The sequence below is a fragment of the Colobus angolensis genome, unplaced genomic scaffold (genome assembly GCF_000951035.1).
Source record: "Colobus angolensis palliatus isolate OR3802 unplaced genomic scaffold, Cang.pa_1.0 Scaffold14, whole genome shotgun sequence".
NCBI lineage: Eukaryota > Metazoa > Chordata > Mammalia > Primates > Cercopithecidae > Colobus > Colobus angolensis.
In genome coordinates this window covers 6,476,647-6,501,422 of record NW_012114488.1, presented here as the reverse complement: position 1 = coordinate 6,501,422, position 24,776 = coordinate 6,476,647, and the positions used below count along the sequence as shown (strand labels likewise).

At 43.5% G+C, this 24,776-nt stretch overlaps 1 protein-coding gene across 2 annotated transcripts in view; it reads left to right on the top strand.

The window, feature by feature from the left end:
* The window catches only part of FAM120B (family with sequence similarity 120B), a 96,390-nt gene that overhangs the window by 60,872 nt on the left and 10,742 nt on the right, over window positions 1-24,776 (top strand). For both annotated transcript variants that reach the window (XM_011934915.1, XM_011934914.1), the window contains 2 exons: window positions 19,061-19,267; window positions 21,734-21,842. In XM_011934915.1, coding sequence (XP_011790305.1) covers window positions 19,061-19,267; window positions 21,734-21,842 — 316 coding nt within the window. The remainder of the gene's footprint in view (window positions 1-19,060; window positions 19,268-21,733; window positions 21,843-24,776) is intronic.

Below are 24,776 nucleotides of genomic sequence, written 5' to 3'. Positions count from 1 at the left end.
GTAGATGTGCTAGTCAGTCTGGACTGCCATAACAAAACACCACAGACTGGGTGGCCTGAAATCACAAACATTCCCTTCTCACTGTTTTGGAAACTTGATGTCCAAGGTCGACGTGCTAGCAGCTCTGCTGTCTGGGGGTGCTCCCTCCTGGCTTCCTGACAGCCGGTTTCTCACTGTGTCCTCACTGGGTGGAGAGCAGAGAGCAGTCTCCTGAGGGCACTCACCCTCTTCCATAGGACCCCCTACCCCGCCAGGACCCAGTCAGCTCTCATAGGCCCCACCTCCAGATACCATCCCATTGGGGATTTAGCCTTCAGCATAACAGTGAGATCACTTGGACTCAGGAAGGGGAACATCACACACCGGGGCCTATTGTGGGGAGGGGGGAGGGGGAAGGGATGGCACTGGGAGTTATCCCTGATGTAAATGACGAGTTGATGGGTGCAGCACACCAACACGGCACATGTAGACATATGTAACAAACCTGCACGTTGTGCACATGTACCCTAGAACTTAAAGTATAAAAAAAAAAATTGCTTAACATAAAAAAAAAAAAAACGACATATTTGCCCATAGCAGTAGAAATAGGAATCTTGAAAGTTTTACTGGACTTTTCAAAGTGAAATGTAAACACAGAAGATGACTGATGAGTCCCTCAACAGCTTAAATGAGATAAGATGGAAGTGAACAAAGCAAAATAAATTAGTATTCATATTTTTTTCTCATTTTATTCTCTCTTGTGCACATGGACTTTCCAATATTTATCCAGAATTTTCACAGGCAAGAAAGAAGAGAAGTTTGTGGCTGCATTTGAACCTAGGAATTGACTTTGAGAACTCAGATGCCTGGAACCAGCTGTGCAGCGTGTCTGCCTTCTGGACTTGGCAGCAGGGCCTCACTTTCACTGGCTTTGCCCTTTGTCCTTATAATTGTAGTAGGTGTCTCCTGCTACTTTGGAGAGAGTGAAGAGGTCAGCTGGCAAGGTCTCTCGTGATAAAGGATCCAGGCGTTACTGCCAGCAGTGCTGGGATGGGCCCTGGGGCTGAACCCACCACTGGATGTAGCCTGTGGCACTCCTTGGGTGACCTTTGCCTCAGCAAACTTAGGGTAGTTTTTTTTTCCCTGCTCCCCTACCTGATTCCTAGATAGGAGATTCTCTTGGTCCCAGAGAATCTTAAGAGAAGTATGTCAGTGTTCTTGGAATCAGGAGAGCTCAGTTACTTGGGGGTGGAAACAGTCTTTTCTAATTTCCATGGAACCTTTGCACCTTGTAAATGCTCAATAATGGTCAGTTTGCTGAATGTATCCGTAAATCTTATACTTAAGAGTTTATGCTTTAATGCTGGTAGATGTGTTTTTTATCTGCATGAATAAGAATCTTTCACATGTAACTTATTTTTCTACAGCAGAAACAAATCTCAGGATGTAATTTCAGTTTTACCAAAAATGTACCTTTTTTGAATATAGCAATGTAATTTCTCTTTTAAACCTGTTCTGTGAGTTGCCAGAAATTTATCACAGAGGCATTGCAGAGGTGAGACTGGGAGACTCTCAGCTGCCCTTGAGCTGTCCTGACCCTGCTCTCTGCACCTCACAGACTTCCCCAGCGGGGCGGCCCTCAGGCCCTGTGTCCTCCTGCTCCCACATGCACTAGGCCAGTGGCACCTTAGGGGGCCCTTGCTGCCCGGACACTCCATGCAGGCCTTTCTTTTCTGAGATGCAGCTACGTCCCCGAGCTCTATGTGGAGGACAGGGAAAGTGATGGTCTGCTCTAAGATGCCCCAGCCACCTGAGGGTCCATCACCCTCTCTCTGGGGGGGCAAGGCAGAGGACCCTGTTTCTGTAGGGCTCCCAGTTTCTCTGTGCCCCTGGCTTCCTCTCCTTCTTTCCTGGTTCCAGGAGTGCTGTCCAGTCCTGCCCTGGCAGATCTGAGTTCTTTAAAGTTCTTCTGGGGGTTAAACCTAAACTCAGAAGCCAGAACTCGGTAACATTACCCTCTCCAGTTAGCTGTCTGATCCTGTACCCATCATTGTGGGATGTCCTAAATGACTAAAGAGGGTGGGGCAAGGCAGTAAAGGAGAAGAACAGAGGAACTGCAGTCAGCAGGTCACATACTGCCTCACTGCATTTCTCAGGAAGATTTGCCTTCTGACACCTTTAAGGACTTGTTTTCCTTAACATTCTGTTAAACTTGGTTTCTTCCTGCAGCTTTACATTTATAAATACAGCTATTCAAATTCATCATTATGCTGAGGTCTCAGGATGGTTGTGCATCTCTAACAGATGGAGATGCTGCAGTAGAGTTTGTAGCATGTAGCCCGGTGTGCAGGCGGGAGTGAACACTGAGCCACCACCACATCAAGCAAGAAATAGTGTATATGTATCTCAGTACGGGTGGATGGACAGACAGACGTTATTTAGACAAAGTCACATAAACTATACAATTCACCCATTTAAGGTATACAATTGAATGGCTTTTAGTGCATTCACAGAGTTGTTGTTCAGCCACAATCAATTTTAGAACCTTTTTGTCACCTCAGAAAGAAACCTCTACCTCTTATGCAGTCTCCCTCCCCCCCAGCCCCAGCCCCACACTCCTCAGCCCCTGTTTACAACGCATCCATGTTTTGCCTCTGTATATTTCCTTGTCCCGGGCATTTCATAAACATGGCGTCACACAGTTTGTGGCCTTTCGTGTCTGGCATCATTCACTGAGCACTGTGTTTCCCAGGTTTTCAACGGCTGAGGGTTGTGTGGATGGACGATGTTTTGTTTGTCCATCATCAACTGAGAGACAGTTGGTAGTTTCACTTTTTGGCCCCGTGAATAACGCTGCTATGAACATTTCTTTACAAGTGTTTGTGTGGACCTGCTTAGCAATTTCCTTAAATATGTGGAATGACACCCCCCTCAGATGTTAGTAACTAAAGCTTTTCTGTTTTTTTTGATATGTACCTTTTGCCATGATAAGAAGCTATCATTCAATTCAAGAGTTTCAAGAATTGTGTGTAAAAAACATTTGGAATAAAAACCTCCACGTTAAGATGCAAAAGGGAAAAAAGGAAATTCTCCAGAAAGATTAATTGAAAAAGAAAAAAGCAAAAAAGCACCTCACAGTCCGCACTTGTCAATTGAGGCCTGGTGGTCAGAGCCCCCTCCGTGTGCCTAGCTCGTGAGTCTTCAGGAGTCAGGCCTTGAAGAGTGTCCGCCATTCGTTCTGGAACAGGAAGGGAGAGGTGATTGGCCCGGCGCCAGCTGCCGCCCTCAGGCTTGGAGCAGAGAAGAGATGGAAACCAAGTAACTGAGGCGGGTCAGGATCTTCACGCACAGTTTTCAAGAAATTCATCTTTTCTTAACGTTTTCCTTGTGTTAAGGGAGTCAGGAAATTGAAAAAGAGAAAAAATAAGCATGAAAGTAGGTAGTCGACTCTCAGATTTATTCATTTTTAAGGAGTTTATCCTACTGATATGAGTAAAATAAATTTTTTTTTTTTTTTTGAAGCGGAGTCTCGCTCTGTCGCCCAGGCTGGAGTACAGTGGCCGGATCTCGGCTCACTGCAAGCTCCACCTCCCGGGTTCACGCCATTCTCCTGCCTCAGCCTCCCGAGTAGCTGGGACTACAGGCGCCCACCACCACGCTCGGCTAGTTTTTTTGTATTTTTTTTTTTTTTTTTTTTTAGTAGAGTCGGGGTTTCACCGTGTTAGCCAGGATGGTCTCGATCTCCTGACCTCGTGATCCGCCTGTCTCAGCCTCCCCAAGTGCTGGGATTACAGGCTTGAGACACCGCGCCCAGCCTAAATTTTTTATTAGGAATTATGAGAGCTTATTTTCTATTGAGTCATACAGTGTCTTGTGTCAGCCATTTGATAAGAGCGTGGTTAATGCGGTCTAAGCAATTTGTTTACTCTCAGTTTCAGTTAAACTTTTTTTAAGAATGATTTTTTATACTCGATTTAGTCTTAAAAGCTAAGAAAGCCTCAATTCAGGTGCTGCTTATATACGTTATTTTAATTAACGTTAAAAGAGTGATTAAATCTTTATTAGAAGTCACTGAGATTAGTATTTCAGAGACAGCTAGTGAAAGCAATTTGACAAAAGTAAAATACTCCAAGATGATGGTAGTATCTACAGGGGCGGGGGAGGGGTTTAATTCAGCCTTGCCTGGCTGTGCTTCCGGTCTCTTCCGGCTCTGTGATGCTTTGAATGTGAGTGCCTTCTTAGAAGAGAAGGTAGTCGAACTTTATGAACTGACAGTTGTAACTCAGAGCCGTGCTGTTTCCTTAGGTGAATACTTAGCTGTTTCCTTAGGTGAATACTGTGTGGGCTTTAGGTGGCTGTCGGATACAACACGGGAATCTCAGACGAATGCAGCTGTGAACTGCGGTGCTGCTGGGTTGGTGGGTTCTGCCCTCATGGAGCATCTCTAACAACATGGGAGGTTTGGGCTCCTCCTGCCCCTGCTCAGGGAGGCTGAGGAGTAGCTGGATGTGAGTAGAAGCTGGACAGGCTCTCGCTGTGCATCGAGCCACCAGAATGCCGGACCGTCCAGGTTTCGGGAAAAGACATCAATCATCATGAGTTACTCTGTAAGACTGCCCACTACAATTGGAAGGTTTCTAGCGAAGAGAAAGCATCTTAGTTATAAAATCAAACTAGGCCTTTTGGACCAAAGAAAACCAGTTTATTTTTGCTGTTTTCTTTACTAATAAATAACAATGTATTCATAATGTTTTCCCTCTGTTTAGATTTCCACCAGCTTGTAGGACAAGCGCCCTGATGAAGCAATGTCTGAAACTTAAAATAGCAGTTTTGTTCATACAAGTATCATTTTACATAACTGCCCATAAACCCTAGTAAATGAACCTTCCTTAGCATATAAACACAAAAACAGTGAGCTGTTTACTGTTAAATATTTACTGTCAGGCTTTAGGAACTTTAAGAACTGGTTTTTCCAGTTTCCTGGTTCCCATCGGATGCCCTGGGACCCTGGACTCCATGGCCTCAGCAGGAAGAGCTCAGCTTTCCTTGTCTTTTATTCCAGAGCACTTTAAAGCCTATTTCCAAAATACAGGCTGCTTTTATTTACGAATTTTATTCGTTGGGTTGGACAAGCCAAAGGCCATACCTTTCAATCATATTGAAGTGGTGATGTGGGCCTGAGACCTGTGGCCAGCCCTCTGTCACGCTGACTTGGGCTCCCAGGATGTTCCCTAAATTCCAGAGTTCCTTAGGGAAGGAGAGTCGCCAGGTGACTTTCTCTGTTGCTGAAAAGATAACCTCAGATCCTCAGATTTTACTCCTGCAGCCTGTGAAAATGTTCTGCCTCCCCATGTAACCGCAGTTAGCTTAATTAGTCATTTTTTCTGTTTGATTAGTAATTTGGAAATTGGTCTTTGTTTCCAAGCATTTCACAAGTCCCAAGGTTACAGCACAGTGTTTTTGGTATGGACCTCTTCATGGAAATTTGCTGAGAAGAGGTGTAATTTACTTTATAAAACTTACATTAGAATTAGAAAAGTAAAGGTACAAGGCAAACAGGCCTGAGAAACACTTTTAAAGTATATTCTGGGAAATAAGAATTTTGCAGTGAACACACTTTTAAAATAGTGTCTTCTGTCTCCCAGACCTCCAGAAGCACCGGAAAAGATCATAGGCGTGCTTGTTGATGCCGGATGTAAATGCCTAGGTACCAAATCAACGGAATATGCAAACCCAGCATCCCAGAGTCCCCTGCACCAACACAGTGCTGCTACCATGCCAGATTGTTCCTCAGTTCTACCTGGATTTATTACCCTCACTTCTACTTAGAGTAGCGGGCAAAAGAAAGCCTCATTGAGGAAACTGAATGTCTGTAAAAAGCGTCTTGGGTTAAAGTTTCACTCTGGTGCTGACACCACTCCCCACAGCAGGTGCTCTGACTTGGCAAGAGCACATCTCAGGTTGGGTCGTCCTGGCTCCTCACCCTTCAAACCCTCCATTGGCTGTTTTGCCATTTTGGATTTGATCATATGTGTAATGCTTTGAGGTAGAGAAATAAAAGAGGTAAATTATATGTAAATAGTGAAATGGGAACATGGCAAGTTTGGTTTACTTTTAGCTTGAATGAGCCTGACAGAAGTAGGTGTATTTAGGAAGAACAGGGTGAACTGGTGTGGCCCCAGCAGGTTCCGTTTCAGCCGTTTACTCTTCCCGAGATGAGATCTCATTTCTTCTTGGTGCTCTTGCACCAGGAATTGGCAAGTTCTCGCTCGGAACAGAATTGTTTAATTTGACTTGTTGAGGCTTTTTTTCACTGAAAAAATGACCCACACGTAACACTTGTTCAGAGCACTTCCTAACTGCTAAGAAGGAACACGTCTGTCACTTAGGCCTGGTTATTTTCAAGAGCAAACTTTTCAGTTTTCAGTTTGGGAAACAATCACCTTTCTTCTTCCCTTCACTCAGTGCTAGTGCAATGAATGGAGCATTGTTGGTCGAGTGTCTGACCCCTGATGGCGTCTGTTAGATGAACTGGTGATGTCACTTTACATTCCTAAGGAATTTTCACCTGTCCTTGCTGCGGCGTGTCATAGCAGCTTTACCTGTGAAGGGCCTTCAGAGCACATCAGTGGATGATAGTTTGATGTCATCTGTCTTTATTTCCATAATACTTTAATTTCTTGAGGATAGGACTTCCACATTTGCACCTGGTTCAGTAGTTGTCAGCTGTTGGTGACTGAACCGAACCCAATCCAGTTCTTCATTGCACAGATGAGATCGCCCCGCCCACCCAAGTGGCATCGCCTGCTTTCAGCCCCTTGGCCAGGTGGTGAGAGAGCTGGGGCTTCCAGTTCGGGGCTCCCTCTGCTGTAACTCAGGGATGGTCCCTCAGCTGGTGGTTAAAGTGTTCATACGAAGTAGGTCCAATCTGGGGTTGTTGCTGTAATCAGTGTGTCAGCACAGAGTTCTGCAATTTCAGTATCTTTCTAAATAACCCACTGTGGAATGTTTGTAATCACACAGCACATTGGCAGCAGGGCTCACAAAGCAAAGGCCTTGTGACCTCCATTCCTTCAGGGTGGAAACGGACTGTTGGCAAAACACACTTCTCAGGTTATCTGTTCCTAACAGCAAGCTCTCAGGTCAGGGTAGGCTTATTGTGGTTTGCTTTTGCCTACAAAGGACGTATGTTGAGTAAGCATCTTGGCCTGTTACACAGTAAGTCAGTAATTGTGTCCTTGCAAATAAGCATTGTGTTCTCGAATGGAATCAGCATATTTCCTTATACAGACACCTCTACTCGTGCATTCATTGAGCAGCCTCAGTTGGTAGAGAATGATGTTCGGATACTTAATCAGCAAACTCATTTAGTCAGTAGAAATTTGAATTCCTGTGATGTGCCAGACTTGTGAGGAGGGGTACAGAGAAGGTACGGCAAGCAGGCCTTCAAAGAGCTCAGAGTCCTGAGAAAGTAAGTGCAGCGGCGAGAACTGCACAGGAGACACACAGGGCATGGCGGATGCAGGGACGAGGGATGCCCCTGTCTGGGCCTAGAAGGTGTCTCAGAGACTCCAAGGAGGAAATGACTCCTGGACTAGATCTGTAAAGGTGGGTAGGATTTAATGAGTCACAGGTAAGAACAAGGGAAAGAGCGGGAACTGTTTCTGAAGAGAGAGCAAGGAAGTTCCCTGGGGTGTTTGGGAGCCGTAGAGGGGTGGCCCTAAAAAGGCCAGTGAGGAGCCTTGCCCAGGTACACGGGGAGCTGTAACGAATTAACTGGGACAGCAGAACTGGAGGTGGAGATGAAGAGAGAGATGGCAGGTCACGTTCAGGAAGTGAAATTGCTAGGTCCTCATCGTGATTACAGCATGAGATGAGGAGGAGGCCCTAGTGTGGTTACTGTTTCTCTAGTTTGGGTCTCTGAGGTATTTTAACAGACAAGGGGAGGAGGTGACGAAGTCAGCTTTGTGAGGATTGTGTATGGGATCTGTTTCCGGACAGCTGGATATGCAAGCGTGAAGCTTGGGAGAGAGTTTGGCATTGAAGATTTGGGAAGCATAAGACGTATGTCTTTGTAAATAGATGAGAATGAGGTTCAATTGAGAGGTGTACGTGTAGTGTGATAAGGACAGTAAGCCAAGGGAAATAACACCCTCATTTAAGGACCAGCAGAAAGGCAATGAACACAGAGATCAGAGTGTAGAGGAGGAAGACAGGGGTGGGTTGGGGGGCATCAGAGGAATGGTAGAGCAGAGAGTGCTGGCATGTGGGGGCGACCACGTGCAGCAGGGCAGTACGCATTGGGCCTGAGCCTTGGTCACTGCTCACCTTGTTGAGAACAATTCCAGGAGATTGGAGGAGCGGAGGCTGGTTGGAGTGGTTTGGTATAGGGATGAGTGGTGAGGCAGGAGAGACAGTGAGATCATCTTTTGAGGCGTTTGAATCTGAACTGAAAATCTGGACTCTAGCCAGATGTGAACATGGAGAGGATGGAGAAGCGGCCACTTGGTAAGAAATAGAAATCTGAGTGCTTGGCACAGGGGTTTGGGTAACCCCCTAGAGAAGAGGAGGAAGTGCCTGTTTACCCGTAGAGCAAGTGCAGAATGCCACTTTGTGCTGTGCGCGCATCCCTAGCCCCGGATGCCTGGGAGAGCACCATTTATTCTGGATGGCACAGAAACCCTTGGAATAGAGCAGTTAACTGAAGAAGTTGAGAACAAAAGGGAAATGTTTATGTTTTGAGAGATGAGTTTATCAACACAGTCAGCCCTTTCAGGCTGTGACCTTTTTACCAGCTTAATGTTTTTTTCTTGGTTTACAGTTTATATTTAATACCTGATAGAGTTGCCATAAAATGCTCATTTCTGTCTGTGGAATTTTCCTTGATTCATACACTCTGCAGACTTCCATTAGAGATCACAGCCCAGGTGTTGAAAGAACGCTCCTGCCATTTATTTATCTATTAATCTTTACCATACCCAGAGTAGCTGTGGCACATCTTACCTAAGTTTTCTTTCTATAAGGATTCTTTAACCCCCAGCAGTTTCTAAGAGGAGCATGAGACTTGAAAGCCCAGAGCTTTTGGTTTGGACTTGACCTGTGGACACCTGGCACACACCCTGCCACCCGCTAGGAGGATGTGTAACTCAGAATCCTCTTCATCATCACCCCTCCCTGAGGACTTGTTCCCGTTCATGTCCCACAGTAAAGTTTCTTGTCGGTTCATTCCGTTTGTTTAAAACAATAAAAAAAAGGACGCTGAGCGCCTATTCTATGCCAGGCTCTGTGAAGAGAATGGGATATCAGTGAGCGACGCCTGCCCTTTTCGGATCTGCAGCCTAGCGGGGGAAAGAGACAGGAAGCAGGAAGCAGAACCACATCCTAGCAGGGAAAATGGACAGGAAGTAGGAAGCAGAAGCACATCCTACTGGGGGAAATGGACCGGAAGCAGGAAGCGGAACCAGGAAGCGTTGGCGTGGACGGGCCTGCAAAGGGGCAGCCAGTGCCCTGGAAAGTAGAGAAGCAGAGCTGAGCCCTGAGCTTCCGGGTGTGGGCAGGGTGGGCTGCACCTTTATTTGACCCCTTTAAAAAGAGGCTATTTGAGCTAAGACTTGAAAAAATAAGAGAATTAACTATTCAGCTTTCTGGGAGAAGAGCGTACTAAGTAGATGGCCAGCGCCAGGGGTGGGGGCGTGCCTGTGTCGGGCAAATCAGGAGGAACAAGGGACGGGGCCAGAGCCATGGGCCCAGGCAGCCTGGTGAGGGGCTTCTCCTTGCTCAAGACTTGGAACAAAGGAATGACATGACCCAACTCACCTTTTGACTCAGCCTGCTGGCTCTGTGAAAACTAGGCTGTAGTGCAGGGGTCCTTCAGTGGGGATCTGTGGTCTGAAACAGGAAAAAATATACCTGTGTTTTCACTAACTTCTAACTGAAAGTTATCATTTCCTTTATGATATAGTCAACAGCACCTGTGGTTTTGTTACCAATAGAAATCAGATATTTTCATTACAGTTGGAGGAGTCCTCATATATTGTTTACTGTCATCATTTTCTCAAAACTATGGTTATTATGCCCACTGCTAGGTCTTATGTACAGTTTTTACAGGTTGAGTACTTCTCAGCCAAAGTGCATGGGACCAGAAGTGTTTCAGATTTCTGAATATTTCATTATATGTACCAGTTGAGCATTTATAATCCAAAAACCTGAAATCCGAAATGCTCCCATCAGTATTTTCTTTCAGCGTCATGTCGGTGCTCAAAAAGTTTTGGATTTGGCAGTACTTTAGACTGTATTTTCAGAATAGGGATGCTCAACCTATATAAAAAGGGAGCTAAATTACTGTGTCTTACATTTGATTTTTATATTATTTTGAAAACTGTCTCATAATTAATTTATAAATCTGTGTATTTTATTATACACATTAACTGCTGAGCTAAGAAAGTGTTCATAGGCTTCATGGACTACCAGAAGGATTCACAATACAAGAGATTTTGTTTGTTTTTTCCCAAATTAACCTGTCCGTCATCTTCCATAATTACCTTTTGTGTATGTGTGTGTGGTAAAAGCACCTAAAATCTACTCTCTAGGCAGATTTTCAGTGTACAGTAGAGTGTTATGAACTCTAGTCCTCATGCTGCACATTAGATCTCTCCAGACCCATTCATCCTGCATCACCACAACTCTGTGTCCTTGGACTCGCCTCTTCCCATCTCCTCCCTCACCCAGTAACTCCCGTTCTGCTCTCGGTTTGTTTGTATTTGGCGTTTTTTAGATTCCACATGCGGGTGAGATTGTGTAGTCTGACTTTGCCTGACTTCACTTCACATAAAGTTCTGCACTTCCATCCATGTCGTCACAACGTGACAGGAATTTCTTTTCTTTTTTTTTTTTTTAATAGCTGAACAGTATTCCATTCTGTATATGTACTGTTTTCTTCATTCATCAGTTGATAGATGCTTAGGTTGGTGCTGAGCTTTGGCTGTTGTATAGAGTGCTGCAGGAATCTCATCAACATTCTGATTTCAGTTGCTTTGGATCTATACCTAGAAGTGAGATTGCTGGGTCATATGGTAGTTCTAGTTTTAGGCTTTGGAGGAACCTCCATACTGTTTTCTATGATGACTGTGCCAATTTACATGCCCACCAACAGTGTAGAAAGGGGAACCATCCTCACCAGCACTTATTTCTTGTCCTTTTTGACGATAGCCCTCCTAGCACGTGGTGAGGTGATTTCACACTGTGGGTTTGATTTGCATCTCCCCGGTGATTAGTGTTGGACACCTTTGCATATGCCTGCTGACCATTTGTGTACTGCCTTTAGAGAAATGTCTGTTCATGTTCTTTGCCCGTGTTTTAATTGGGTTGTTTTTTGCTGTCGAGTTGTGTGAGTTCCTTACGTATTTTGGATGTTAGCCCCTTAATAGATACATGGTTTGCAAATATTTTCTCCAAGTCCATAGACTGCCTTTTCATTTACTTCATTGGTCCCTTTGCTGTTCAGAAGCTTTGCTATGTGAGGTAGTCCCACTTGTTTATTTTTGATTTTCTTGCCTGAGCCTTGGGGTGTCATACTCCAAAAATGAGCTATAGAGAGAAAGAGTTTTTTTGGACTCACTCTCTGGCTGAAGACAAATAGAAAAGCAAGCACAACATTTTTTAATAAAGCTATTTGAAGGTGTCAATGAACCGAAAAGGTTATAAAGAAGTGCCATGTCAAGATCCTGTAGAAGACAGAGATCAAGGGGGGTCAGCTTGTCGTTAGAAACCACTTACACTCTGATGTGTTTGCCTGTCAAGAAGTAAGAAAACACAAATTAGTACTATTAGGGATAAGGCAGGGGGTATTATTATAGACCCTTCTGAGAAGAAAGAGAAGCACTGCAAACAACTCTACACACATGCTTTTAACAACTTAGATATAGGGGCAAATCTCTGAAAAGCACAGGTGGCCACAACCCCCAATACCAAACAGGTTCTTTAAAGAACTCCATAACTGTTAAAGAAATTGAATCCACAGTTTGCAAACTCCCCCCAAAAGATGTCTCTAGCCCAGAAGTGTCACTTGGTAATTTACCACATGTTTAAAGAAGAATTAATGGCAGTTCTACAGTCTTCCAGAAAATACAAGAAGATAGACTATTCCCCAGTGAGGCCAGTATTACCCTGACACCCAAACCAGACAGAAAAAAAAAATAGTGCAAAACGGAAAACTACAGGCCATTATCCCTTATGAACATAGATACAAAAATCTTTAACAAAATATGAGTGAATCAAATCCAGCAATTAATTATACACTATGACCAAGTGAATTCTTTATTTCAGGAATATATGGCTGGTTTAATACTTAAAACTCAGTCAGTGAAACCTCCATATTAATAGGTTAGGGAAGAAAAGTCACATGATTATATAGATCATTCAGAAAAAGGATTCGACAGAATTCACTGCCCATTCATGGTAAAAAAAACTTTCAGAAAAATGATAATGGAGGAGGTCTTTCTCAACTTGATAAAGAACATCTACAAAAGCCCCTACAGCCAATGTAACACATAATAGTAAAAGACTAATTGCTTTTCCCCAATATCAGGGATGTTAGGGACAGGGATGTCTGTCCTCACCACTCTTATTCAACATAGTGCTGGAAGTTCTGGCTAGTGCAGTGAGGACAGAAAAGGAAATAAAAAGCATGCAGACAAAAAGAAGGAAACAAAACTGTCTCTATTTGCAAATGACATGATTCTGTAAATAAAAAATTCCAAGGAATCTACAAAAAAACTAGAGCTAGATCAGGTGTGGTGGCTCATGCCTGTAATTCCAGCACTTTGGGAGGCTGAGGTAAGAGGATTACCTAAACAGGGATGTTCAAGAGCAGCCTGGGCAACGTAGTAAGACCCCCATCTCTACAAAAAATTGAAAATTAGCTGAATGTGTTCGCTACTTAGGGAGCTGAGGTGGGAGGGATTGTTTGAGCCAGAGAGGCCAAGGCTCTAGTGATTCATGATCACACCACCATACTCCAGCCTGGGCAACAGAGTGAGACCCCGTCTCTACTAAAAAATACAAAAAATTAGCCTGGCATGGTGGCAGGTGCCTGTGGTCCCAGCTACTCGGGAGGCTGAGTCAGGAGAATGGCATGAACCCAGGAGGTGGAGCTTGCAGTGGGTCCAGACCGCGCCACTGCACTCCTGCCTGGGCAACAGAGTGAGACCCTGTCTTTCAAAAAAAAAAAAAAGAAAAACAAAACCAGAGCTACTGAGAGTTCAGCAAGGCCTCAAGCTACAAGACATACATACCAAACGTCACCTGCATTTCTGTATACTGTTAATGAACATATGGAAGCCTAAATGTAAAAGATAGTACCACTTAACAATTGTTTCACAGAAATGAATTACCTAGGCATAAATCAAATAGACATATACAGGATCTGTATGCTAAAAATTGCAAAATACTGATAGAGCAAACCCAAATAAGTGGAGACACATACCATGTTCGTGTACTGAAAGGCTTAGCATAATAGAGAGGTTGGTTCCCTCCAAACTGATGTACAGGTTTGATGTACTTGCTAGCAAAAATCCCAGCAAGGTATTTTTTGCAGATATGGCAAGATTATTCTAAAATTTATCTGGAAGGGCAGTGGAACTAAAAATCACAAAAATCATCTTGAAAAAGAATAATAAAATGGGCAGAATCACTGCACTTGACAACATACCTCGCTATATAACTGCTGTAATCAAGACAGTGTAGTGTTGGTGAAGGGACAGACACAAGGTCAGTGAAACAGAATAGAGAACCCAGACATAGACCCACGCGAGTCCCATCAGCGGATCTGGACAAGGTGCAGAAGCAACTCATTGGAGGAAGGCAGCCTATTTAGCAAATGTGGCTGGAGCATTGGATACCCATAAGCCAAAAAAAAGAAAAAGAAAAAAAACAGAAGAACCTTGTCTTTGGCCTCACACATTTTACAAAAATTAACTCAAATGGAATATTAAATTAAATGTAAAACATAAAACTATTGCGCTTTTGGGAAAAAAAGAGAAGATCTTTGGTATTTAGGGTCAGGCAAAGAGTTCTTAGACTTCATACCAAAAGCATAATCTATAAAAGGAAAAATTGATAAATTGGAAACATTTTTAATTAGGATAAGGAAAAGACAAGCCACTGCCTGGGAGACAATATTTACAAACCACTTGTCTGACAGAGATCTTAGAATATCTAGAAAATATGAAGATTCTCAGAACTCAACATTAAAAACAATCCAATTAGAAAGTAGGCAAAAGACAGACATTTTACCCAAGACATTCAGATGGTAAATAAGTACGTGAAAAGTTGTTCAACATAATTAACCATTAGGGAAATGCAAATTAAAACCACAGTGAGATATCACTGCACACGGATTAGAGCAGCTAAAATTAAAAATAAAATAGTGACACCACCAAATTCTGGCAAGGATGCGATCCTCATACACTAGCCTCTTACATGGCTGGTGTCAGTCACTCTGGAAAACAGTTTGGCAGTTTCTTAAAAAACTAATAATACATTTACCGTCTGAACTAGCAATCACACGCCTGGCCATTTATCCCAGAGAAGTGAAAACTTAGGTTCATTCAAAAACTTGTGCATGAATATTCAGAGCAGCTGTATTTGTAGTAGCACAGGTTGGAAACAACCCAGATGTCTTTAAATGGATGAATGTTTAACAGGCTGGTGCATCCACGCCGCGGAGCACAACTCAGCAATAAAGAGGAATGAGTGGCTGGCACTTGGTGAGTGGCTGGCGCTTGGAACCGCCCGAATGAATCTCAGGGGAATTATACTGAGTAAAAAAGCCAATCCCAAAAGGTCACATATTACATGATTCTATTTATGTTACATTCTGAAAATGACAGGATCAAGAGATGGATAACAGATTACCAGTTGCCAGAGATTTGGGACAGCATAAGGGAGGTCTTATGTGAAGAGACAGTTTTGTGTCTTGGTGGTGGTGGCAGCGGCTGCACAAACCCACCAGGTTTTGAAATTGCCTAGAACCTGAATAAGGTTTGTGGATGGCATTGATGTCAGCTTCCTGGTTTGGATATTGTCCTGTAGTATGTCAGATGTTCACCATTGGTGAAGGGTACAGCCCTCTATCCTAGTTTTGTCAATTCCTGTGAATCTGTAGTCATTTCAAAATTAAAATTAAAATAATCACCAACCAAACAGATACCTAAGATCTCAGGACACTGGGAAATCAAAAGTTTTAGAACAGAAAAAGCTGTTCCATGCCACTGCTAACCCAAAGAAACCAGTGTGCCTGCATCAGAAGTAGACTTCAGTTAGAAACAGCCATGAAAGAAAGAAGGGACACTGAGAAGAAAGGTCAGCGCCCCAGGATGATTTCCGGATTCTCTAGATCTGTAAGTTAGTATGCACAGCTTCCAGGTACATCAGATGAAAACGGACACAACTGAAAAACGAAGCAGACACATCTGTAATCACGGTGGGACGTGTGAGCACAGGGGTCCACAAACTGCAGCCAGTAGGCCAGGTGTGGCCTCTGGCCTGCTTTTGTATGGGTCTATGAGCTAAGAATGCTTTTTGGGATTTTTAAAGGGTTGGTTTAAAAAAGAATATCTAACAGAAACTATAGGGGGCCGGTGAGGCCTAAACTCTTCCCTGTCTGGCCCCTGCAGAGGAAGTCTGTGGAGCTTTAACAAAGCCTCTCTCAAGAGCTGATAGGACAAACAGACAGAAGGTTGCTATGGATTCGAATTTCTGAACACATTTTTGAACACAGTGAACACATATCCTAACGGACCTATAGAATTCTGCACCCAAAAACTAAGAGTAAACACTTTTCCAGTGCATATGGAAAATCTACCAGAATTGACTAGATGACAGTTCATAAAGCAAGCCTCTGCAAATTTCAGACAATTGAAATCATCCATCTTTTTTCTGTCCACAGTAAGCTGGAAATCAGTAATAACAATAAGTAAAAATTCTCAATTATTTGAAATTAAGACAGTACACTTCTAAATAATTCACAGGGAAAAAGGAGAAACCACAGTGGGCATTTTAAAATATTTTGAATGACAGTGAAAATATTGCCCATAAAAATATGTGGGATGTAGCTGAAAGCTGTTCTAAGAAGGAAATTTGTAGAATTAAATGAATGTACTTGAAAAAAAAAAGGCTGAAAATCAATGATCTAAGTATACATCTCTATAAATTACAAATAAAAAATCAAACTCAGGATGTGTGGTAGATAGGAAGGAAATAGGAAAAGCAGGAACTAGTGAAATAGAAAACGAATGGAGAATAGAGAAAGGCTTCTTTTTGTGTCATTTGCAGGAGTTCTCCCTCCTTGCTGGTAGGGATTCAAAGTGGCGCAGCCACTCTGGATGGCTGTGAAGCGGTTTCGTACGAAGTTAAACGGGTCTTAGCACGCAGTCCACTAGCTGTGCTCCTTGCTGCGGCCACACCACAACCTGTACACAGAAGTTTCAGCAGCCCTCTTCGTAACTACCAAAACTTGGAAGCAGCCAGCTGTCCTTCGGTGGGTGATGAGATGAACGAACTGTGGCCCATCCAGACAGTGGAATGTTATTCAGTACTAAAAACAAGTCTATCAAGCTATGAAAAGACATGGAGGAAACTTAAATGCGTATTACTGAGGGACAGAAGCCAACCTGAAGAGAAGCCGCTACTGTCTGATTCCAGCTGTAGGAAGTCGGAAGAGGGAGAACAATGGAAACAGTAGAAAGATGAGCGCTTGCCGGGGGCTCGGGGGAGGGAGGGTGAGCAGGCAGCAGGAGGACTTTAGGGCAGTGCACCTGCTCCGGATGAGTCTCAAGGTGGGTCCAGGTCATTATGCGTTTGTCCAGACTCGCAGAATGTGCACCGCCAAGAGCGACCCCTCGTGTCAGCTGTGGGCTTGAGGGACGCATGAGTGTGGGTCATCGATTGTCGCAAATGTGTCCTCCGGGGATTGGCGGGTGGAGGCATTGATCTGTAGAGAAGCAGAGGGTATGTGGGAAATCTCTGTACCTTCCTCTCAGTTTTGCTGTGAACCTAAAACTGCTCTTAAAACATAAAGTCTTTTTTTCTAAGTTAATTTGAAAAGATGAATAAAACTGATAAGCCTGTTACGAAATTGATCAAAAAAGGAGAAAGCACAAATTCCCAGTATACGGCCTGAAAAAGGGACATCTGTATACATAGATAATGCAGACTAAAGAGATGAGGGAATATTTATACCAATGCATTGGAAACTTCAGGTAAAATGTGTGCCACAAAGAGTAAACGTGTAAAAAAATTTCAGGTAAAATGAACACATTCCTTGAAAAATACCACTAATAAAACTGAAGTATGAAGAAATAGAAAACTTGAATGGTTCCATGTCTGCTGAAGACATTGAATCTGAGATGAAAACTCTGCCCACAAGGAAACCTCAGGATCAGAGAGCTTCCCTGTGAGTTTTTCCAGACCCCGAAGGAGGAGCCAGCAGCTGTGCTGCGCCCATTCTTCCAGAGAGCAGAAGAAGGAAGGCTTTCTAACTGTTTCTGTAAGTCCAGCAAAATCCTGATGCAAAAATCCAACAAGACATCACAAGAAATAAAAATTTAGGCCGTTCTGTTTCATGAAAATAAATTCAAAGCTTCCAAACAAAATATTAACGAATCAAATCCAGCAATATGTAAAACCAATAATATATGATGACCAAGTTGGGTTTATTTTTGGAATGCAAGGTTGATTTAACATTTGAAAACCATTGTAAATAACAATGAATAAGAAAAAGCATAGAATGGATGCTAAAACAATACTGGCAGTCACCTTCAGGCAGTCACCTTCAGGCTTCTTTAGGAAATGCACTTCTCACTAACACGTCCTGTCAGTCAGCATCTGCTCAGCCCTGTGTACTTGTATAATGATTGCTGTTTTTAAAAACAAGTCTTGTTTTGGATAATTTTGTACAACACAAAGTGTCATACAGCACTATTTGAGGATAAAGTAGTATACTGTGCAACCAAAATCATTGTGATTAAACCTTACATTAACTCTCGGATAATCTCAGTTCATGATAAATTTCTTACAATGGTTAGCAAGCTTCTTCTATTTTAGTAAGTGAAGCCTTAACTTCTAAAGGGGCTAAAATATCTGTTACTTTTCTCCTAATTTATTTCAGTTTTATTTAAAATACCTCTTGGTTAATTTGAACTGCATAGATAAGCCGGACGATGACGGATTCAGTTGCACTTACCTCATTTATGGATTTATGTGGACACTCGCTAGATATCAGTGTCACTTCCCATGGGGCCAGTGTCAGCCAGGAGGCAGAGAGTGTCTCATGCAGCGTTCTTGCTAAATGCAGAGCCCTCTGCAGCATCTTAGAATGGCTTCCCTGTTTGAGAACAGTCAGAATGTTGGACATCAAGGTAAATTTGACAGTGAAAAGAAATGTTTCATATTGGTATGATCTTAATTTGCAAAGATTACCAGCCTACCAAGCTGGTGAGATATGTAAGCCGTTTTATTCTTAAATTGTAAGTATTCATTTAAAGTTAGATCTTTCGTAACAAATACTCATCATTACAACAATTATGATGTTTAAATACAATAAATTTAATAGTGTCTAAAATGATACTCCCTTAGCTTCCCTGTCTATCCTTTTGCCTTTGAAGAAAGTTGTTCAGGAAAGAATGCACCCAGAAGTGAATGATCATGTGAGCTTTCTCCTAGTGGACCACAGTTTTCACCATGTCTGTTCTCAGCCCAGAGGTTCCTGGGAGGCAGGAGACACTGTGCTCACGCCTGTGTGTGTGGAGCAGGCCTGAGTCAGTGGCTGAGGTTCATACGGATGGGCAGATGGATGGGGCCTCTTACTGAAGAGGTGCCCTCGTTTCTGTCAGCTAAGCTTGCTTCCAAGGCGTCTGTAATCAGTAGAGCTGGGGAAGCTCAGCTTTGAGGACGCAGCCATGGTGACGCCGTCCACTCTGAGCGAGCGTCCATTCGGAGCAGAGTAACTGTGCAGTGCTGAGATCTGTTTCCTGCGTGTGTGACTCCTGCCTTACATTTTTGGTGTGTGTTCTGGTCTCCACAGCCTGATTACATCAACCCCAGAGCCGTGCAGCTGGGCTCCCTTCTCGTCCGCGGCCTCACCACTCTGGTTTTAGTCAACAGCGCGTGTGGCTTCCCCTGGAAGATGAGTGATTTCATGCCCTGGAATATATTTGATGGGAAGCTTTTTCATCAGAAGTACTTGCAGTCTGAAAAGGGTTATGCTGTGGAGGTGCTTTTAGAACAAAATGTGAGTTCACAGACACCTGCCTTTCACCAGAAACTCCCTGTAGTTCCAGGCTACACAAAAAACATGAAGTCAGCTGTTGCATTTTTCAAATTAATGCTTTCCAAATAAAGGATTCCATTATTCCATTAAACCAGGAACACATGATTTGAAGCATTAGGCTTCAGCGTCAACATAACTCATACAGGTTGAATAGCCCTTATCTGAAATACTTAGGACCAGATTTTGAAGGTTTTTGGAATTTTGGAATGTTTGCATTTACAGTTGATCCTTGAACAGTGCAAGGGTTAAGGGCTCCAAATCGTTCTGCAGTGGAAAACCTGCATATAATTTTTGACTCCCCCAAAATGTTACTACAAAGAGCCTACTGTTGACCAGAAGCCTTAACCAATAACATAAGCAGTCAATTAACACATCATTTGTATTATATATGTATTATATACTGTATTCTTACAATAAAGTAAGTGAGCTAGAGAAAAGAAAATCATAAGAGACAACTAACTATATTTACTGTCCATTAAATGGAGGCGATCGTCATCACATTGAGTGGGCTGAGGAGAAGGAGGAAGGGGCTGGGTCTTGCTGCCTCAGGTGTGGCAGAGGCAGAAGAAAATGGGAGTGTAAGTGGTCTATGCAGTTCAAACCCATGTTGTTCAAGGGTCAGCTGCACCTGCATAATGAGATATCTTGGGTCTGAGACCCAGCTTTAAACACAGAATTCATGTATGTCTCATACACACCTTATACAACAGCCCGGAGGTAATTTTATACAATATTGTTAATGACATGCATGGAACAGTGTTTTCACCGCATCCATCACTTGAGATCAGGTGTGGAATTTTCTGCTTGTAGCAGTTTTAGATTTTGGATTTTCAGATTAGGAGTGCTCAACCTGTAGCTTCTTCCAGAATTCTTAAATAGGGTTCAGGACTCCCAAACTTATGCTTAGGTAGGGTGAGCAGCATCACACCAGTCTGACACATTTTTAATTTTTGAAGTGCTTTTTACTCCTCTCCCCATTTCTCACACACACATACATGTACACATATATGTAATACACATACTTTTTTTTTTGAGACAGGGTCTTGCTCTGTTGCCCAGTGTGGAGTGCAGTGGTGCAATCTCCACTGACTGCAAACTTCCACCTCCTGGGCTTGAGTGATCCTCCCTCCTCAGCCCTCTGAGTAGCCGGGACCGCAGGTGTGCGTCACCATGCCCGGCTAATTTTTGTATTTTCTGTAGGGATAAGGTTTTTCCATGTTGCCCAGGCTGATCTTGAACTCCTGGGCTCAAAGTGATCCACCTGCCTCAGCCTCCCAAAGTGCTGGGATTACAGGCATGAGCCACCGTGACCAGCCCCTCTCCCCGTTTTTTAATGAGGAACAAGTACTCCCTGCGAAAGTGTCCCCACAGATATCAGACTAATCCGGTAGGTATAGTTATGGTTTATTACTTGAAAATACTCCCCAGAGACTGCCAGTTTAGTTGGGGACGCTGGCTGCTGTCCAGCTTTATAAATACAATCGCTACATGACTCCTGGAAGATTTCCAAATAAGGCCTCAAGCCAAGCTCATTTAGAATGTGTTTTAGTACCCGCAGCGATGCAAAAAGCGGTGTGATCCTTGAGAGAGCGTACCGGTCTGTCACGATAAAGCACTCCAAGCTTTCATAGCAGAGAGAACACATTTGGTAATGTGTTGCCATCACTGTTCCTCACATACACACACACACAGATTCCAGAGTGGCACAGGACTGCAAGTATTTAGAACTTAGAAGCAGCCTGAATTTTGTAGAGAGCAAAAGCAGAATAAGAGGAGAAATATGCTTCTAATAAGCCAGTAAGTATTAGAAAGTAGACTATAGAAATGAAAGCTAAAGTAGCCTTATTGGACCACAGCCTATAAGTCATCCATCAAGGATCTTTTCCTTTATTTATCCAATCTCTTCACCGAGTTCCAAGTGATTATAGGTTCTAGTTTGGAAAAAAAAAAGTACAGGATAGGATAATAGTAATAAAACAGGAAGCTTGAAGGGAAGGTTGAATGTTCCATGTTCCGTTTCTTGATCTGCTGATGTTGTTTTGTTTTTGTTTTTGTTTTCTGACCTTGGCATTTCTGCTGAATGTTCTTATAATTAAGAATTGAAAGATTAAGATATATTAAATCCAAACATTTTTAAGGTAAGATTGTGTGGTAATCACCTAAATGGTCGTAATAAGACTTGAAGATTCTTTTTTAGAAATGATCCTACAGAAGCTTCTTGGTGTTATTTTTCTGGGGGATTTAGGAGAATATGTTCTCGAAGAACCCCTTAGGATGTGGCCGTGCTGAAGGAGAACTGTGCTGCAGTTTGTGCCTGGGAGGAGGGTGCAGCCACCATTGCTGCCTAGCCGTGGGAGGGTGTCCCATAAGCTTCCTTCCAGCCACATCTGGCCCCTCACATCTCATTTGCATGTGGTCTGTTTGCAGAGATCTCGGCTCACCAAATTCCACAACCTGAAGGCAGTCGTCTGCAAGGCCTGCATGAAGGAGAACAGACGCATCACCGGCCGAGCCCACTGGGGCTCACACCATACAGGTGAGAAGGGGCCAGGTGCCTCAGGAAGCACCACAGACGTAGACCCTAACTGCTTCCTGAGTTTTGTTGATAAATGAATTCTAAGAAGAGGCTGATACAATTGGATGAACAGAATAGAATTTAAATGATGGGGCCGGGTGTGGTGGCTTATGCCTGTAATCCCAGCACTTTGGGAGGCCGAGGCAGGCGGATCTCCTGAGGTCAGGAGTTCCAGACCAGCCTGGCCAACATGGTGAAACCCCGTCTCTACTAAGAATACAAAAATTACCCAGCGTGTTGGTGGGCTCCTGTAGTCCCAGATACTCGGGAGGCTGAGGCAGGAGGATCACTTGAACCTAGGAGGCGGAGCTTGCAGTGAGCCAAGATCACACCAGTACACTCCAGCCTGGGCACCAGAGTGAGACTCCATCTCAAAAAAAAAAAAAAGAAGAATTAAAATGATAGACCTCTACCCAGTGGTTTGAATTCTGGTCCCATTTGGAAAATTTCTAAGGAAGGATTCACTCATTAATTAAATAATTAAGAACTCTTTCTCTGCGTGTGTAACCTCCTTTCTGGGGTTCCCCAAAGTAGAAGGGCTGCTTAGGTAATGTTTGATTATTTGATAAGAGTTTAGGTTTATTTTTTCTTACAATAAAAGTATATTATAAAAAATGATTATAAAGAAAGTAATTAAAAAGGAAATATCCATGGCCTTTAATTCTGTTACATAAAGATAACAAGCGTGGGCTTCTGCCGAGGTTTTCCGTGTTTGGATCTCGTTGTGAGTACACTCCAAGCAGTGTGCATCCTGCTTTCCCACTTAGCACTTAATTTAGGGCGTTAACACCATTCTTCTTAAACAGTGGCCCCAGAATCTTCCACTACTGGATAGCTTGTTCCCTCTTTGGAGCTCTGAGGATATTTCCATTTTTTTCTCATTACTCCTAATGCTTTTATGTGTACTACTATTATTTTCTTAAAACAGAGTATCATCATCTGTGGGATCATAGATTGAAATTTAATCAATTTTAGGTAAATGATCACTGAATACCTTCTCCAGCAGTGAGCAAGAGTTTCCGTTTCAGGGCACCCTTGACACTTCTAAAAGTCTGGGGTTTTTTTGTTTTTTGTTTTTTGAGATGGAGTTTTGCTCTTGTTGCCCAGGCTGGAGTGCAGTGGCTCGATCCTGGCTCACTGCAACCTCCATCTCCCGGGTTCAAGTCATTCTCTTGCCTCAGCCTCCAGAGTAGCTGGGACTACAGGCGCCCGCCACCACACCTGGCTAATTTTTGTATTTTTAGTGGAAATGGGGTTTCACCATGTTGGCCAGGATGGTCTCGATCTCTTGACCTCGTGTTCCGATGGTTTGTAAAAACCAATTTGGTAGATGAAAAATGTATCTCATTGATTGAATGCTGCTTTGTCTGTCAGTGAAGTTAGACATCTTATTAGCTTATTTTGTTAATAAGACTTTTTAATTATTCTTTCATGCCCTCCTTCAGTTCATGTTTACACCTGTAACTACTGCAGTCCCATTACTTTTCTCCATGGAATAAGAGAACTCAGCCCAGATTCTTATCCACCCAGACTATCTCTAGGAGAACTACTTGGTTTCAGCCTTGCAAATACCATTCTCAGAGGTTTTGTGAGCTACCTCAGATGCGCCCAGATCCCACCAGGTGTCGTGTGTAGCACCCCACGAAGGGAGAGCAGCCAGGGTATGTGGAGCCATGTCCAACCATGAGAGGGAAGGCTGCTTTTTCTACTGTTCCCAATCCTTTTCTCTGTCTTTTGACTTTCAGCCACCAACTATAGATAGACAGAGATTGGGACCCCAAAACAACGTTGATTTATTGCAAAATAAATATATGACATTCTCTCACATTGCCTGTTTCCTTACCTGGCTGGCAGGTCCTCAGAAGTCTGCGCCGTGGCTGGGCACATACCTGTAATCTGAGCACTTCGGGAGGCCGAGGGGGGAGAATCATTTAAGGCCAGGAGTTTGACACGGGCCTGAGAGACATAGCGAGACCCTGTCTTTACAAAAAACAAAAAGTCTGCACTGCACACACAGTCCTGCAGGGTTCCCTCTCCTCTCCAAACTGAGGTTGTCAGCGAAACCGTGACAAGGGGCTGAGAGACCTGCAGATGCTGGACGCTGCTGCGTAAGTGGCAGCAGGCACGGCGGCTGTCAGGCCAAACTCTTTCATTTCAGAGGCCAGGAGGTCCTGCATGACAAGTTTATTTTGAGCACTAAAGATAACCTGTTAGTTTAATGCAGTGGTACGGTTACTTGTAATCTGTATAGAAACTAAATTTTGACTACTTTCTAATGAAGTTTGCATACAAATGGGCAGAATCAGTGTCCTGTCATCTTATTCCAAGTTAATGAGGCAGACTACATTTTCCTGTTGTATTATTCCATTAATGAGGCGAACTACATTTTAAGAGCTATGATAGATTAGTAAGATCATTTCATGATTTGGAAACTGTTCCCTTTTTTGTTCTCAAAGTAATTTTCTTCACAAATCCAACTTAAGATTATATGGTTCAGTGCCTCATTTTGCTGAAGAACCTTATTCCCCATATGGCTCACCCAAAACCAAGGTTGGTTCTTAGTTGCAGACCTTAGACTGGAGCCTCCACCGCTTGGCCCCAGCCCCGTGTTCTCGGGTAATGCCGAGCTGACACCTCCTGTGTTGGGGGGAAGGGCTGTAGGGATGTGGTGGGGCTCTGCCGTCTTGACTGCCATTGTCTGCTTACGTGGGCCGCACAGCCAGGCCACTGCAACGCCAGCCTGCTCCTCACGTGCTGGCCTCTGGACCCACGCCGACAGCCGTGAGCTCACAGCTGCTCCGAGCTTGGCGTCACCTGTTATTCTCCGTGTGTGGTCACGACTGCTCATGCTGGGGGTGCGCTGGAGACCATGTGTGTAAGATGAGCACACACGGG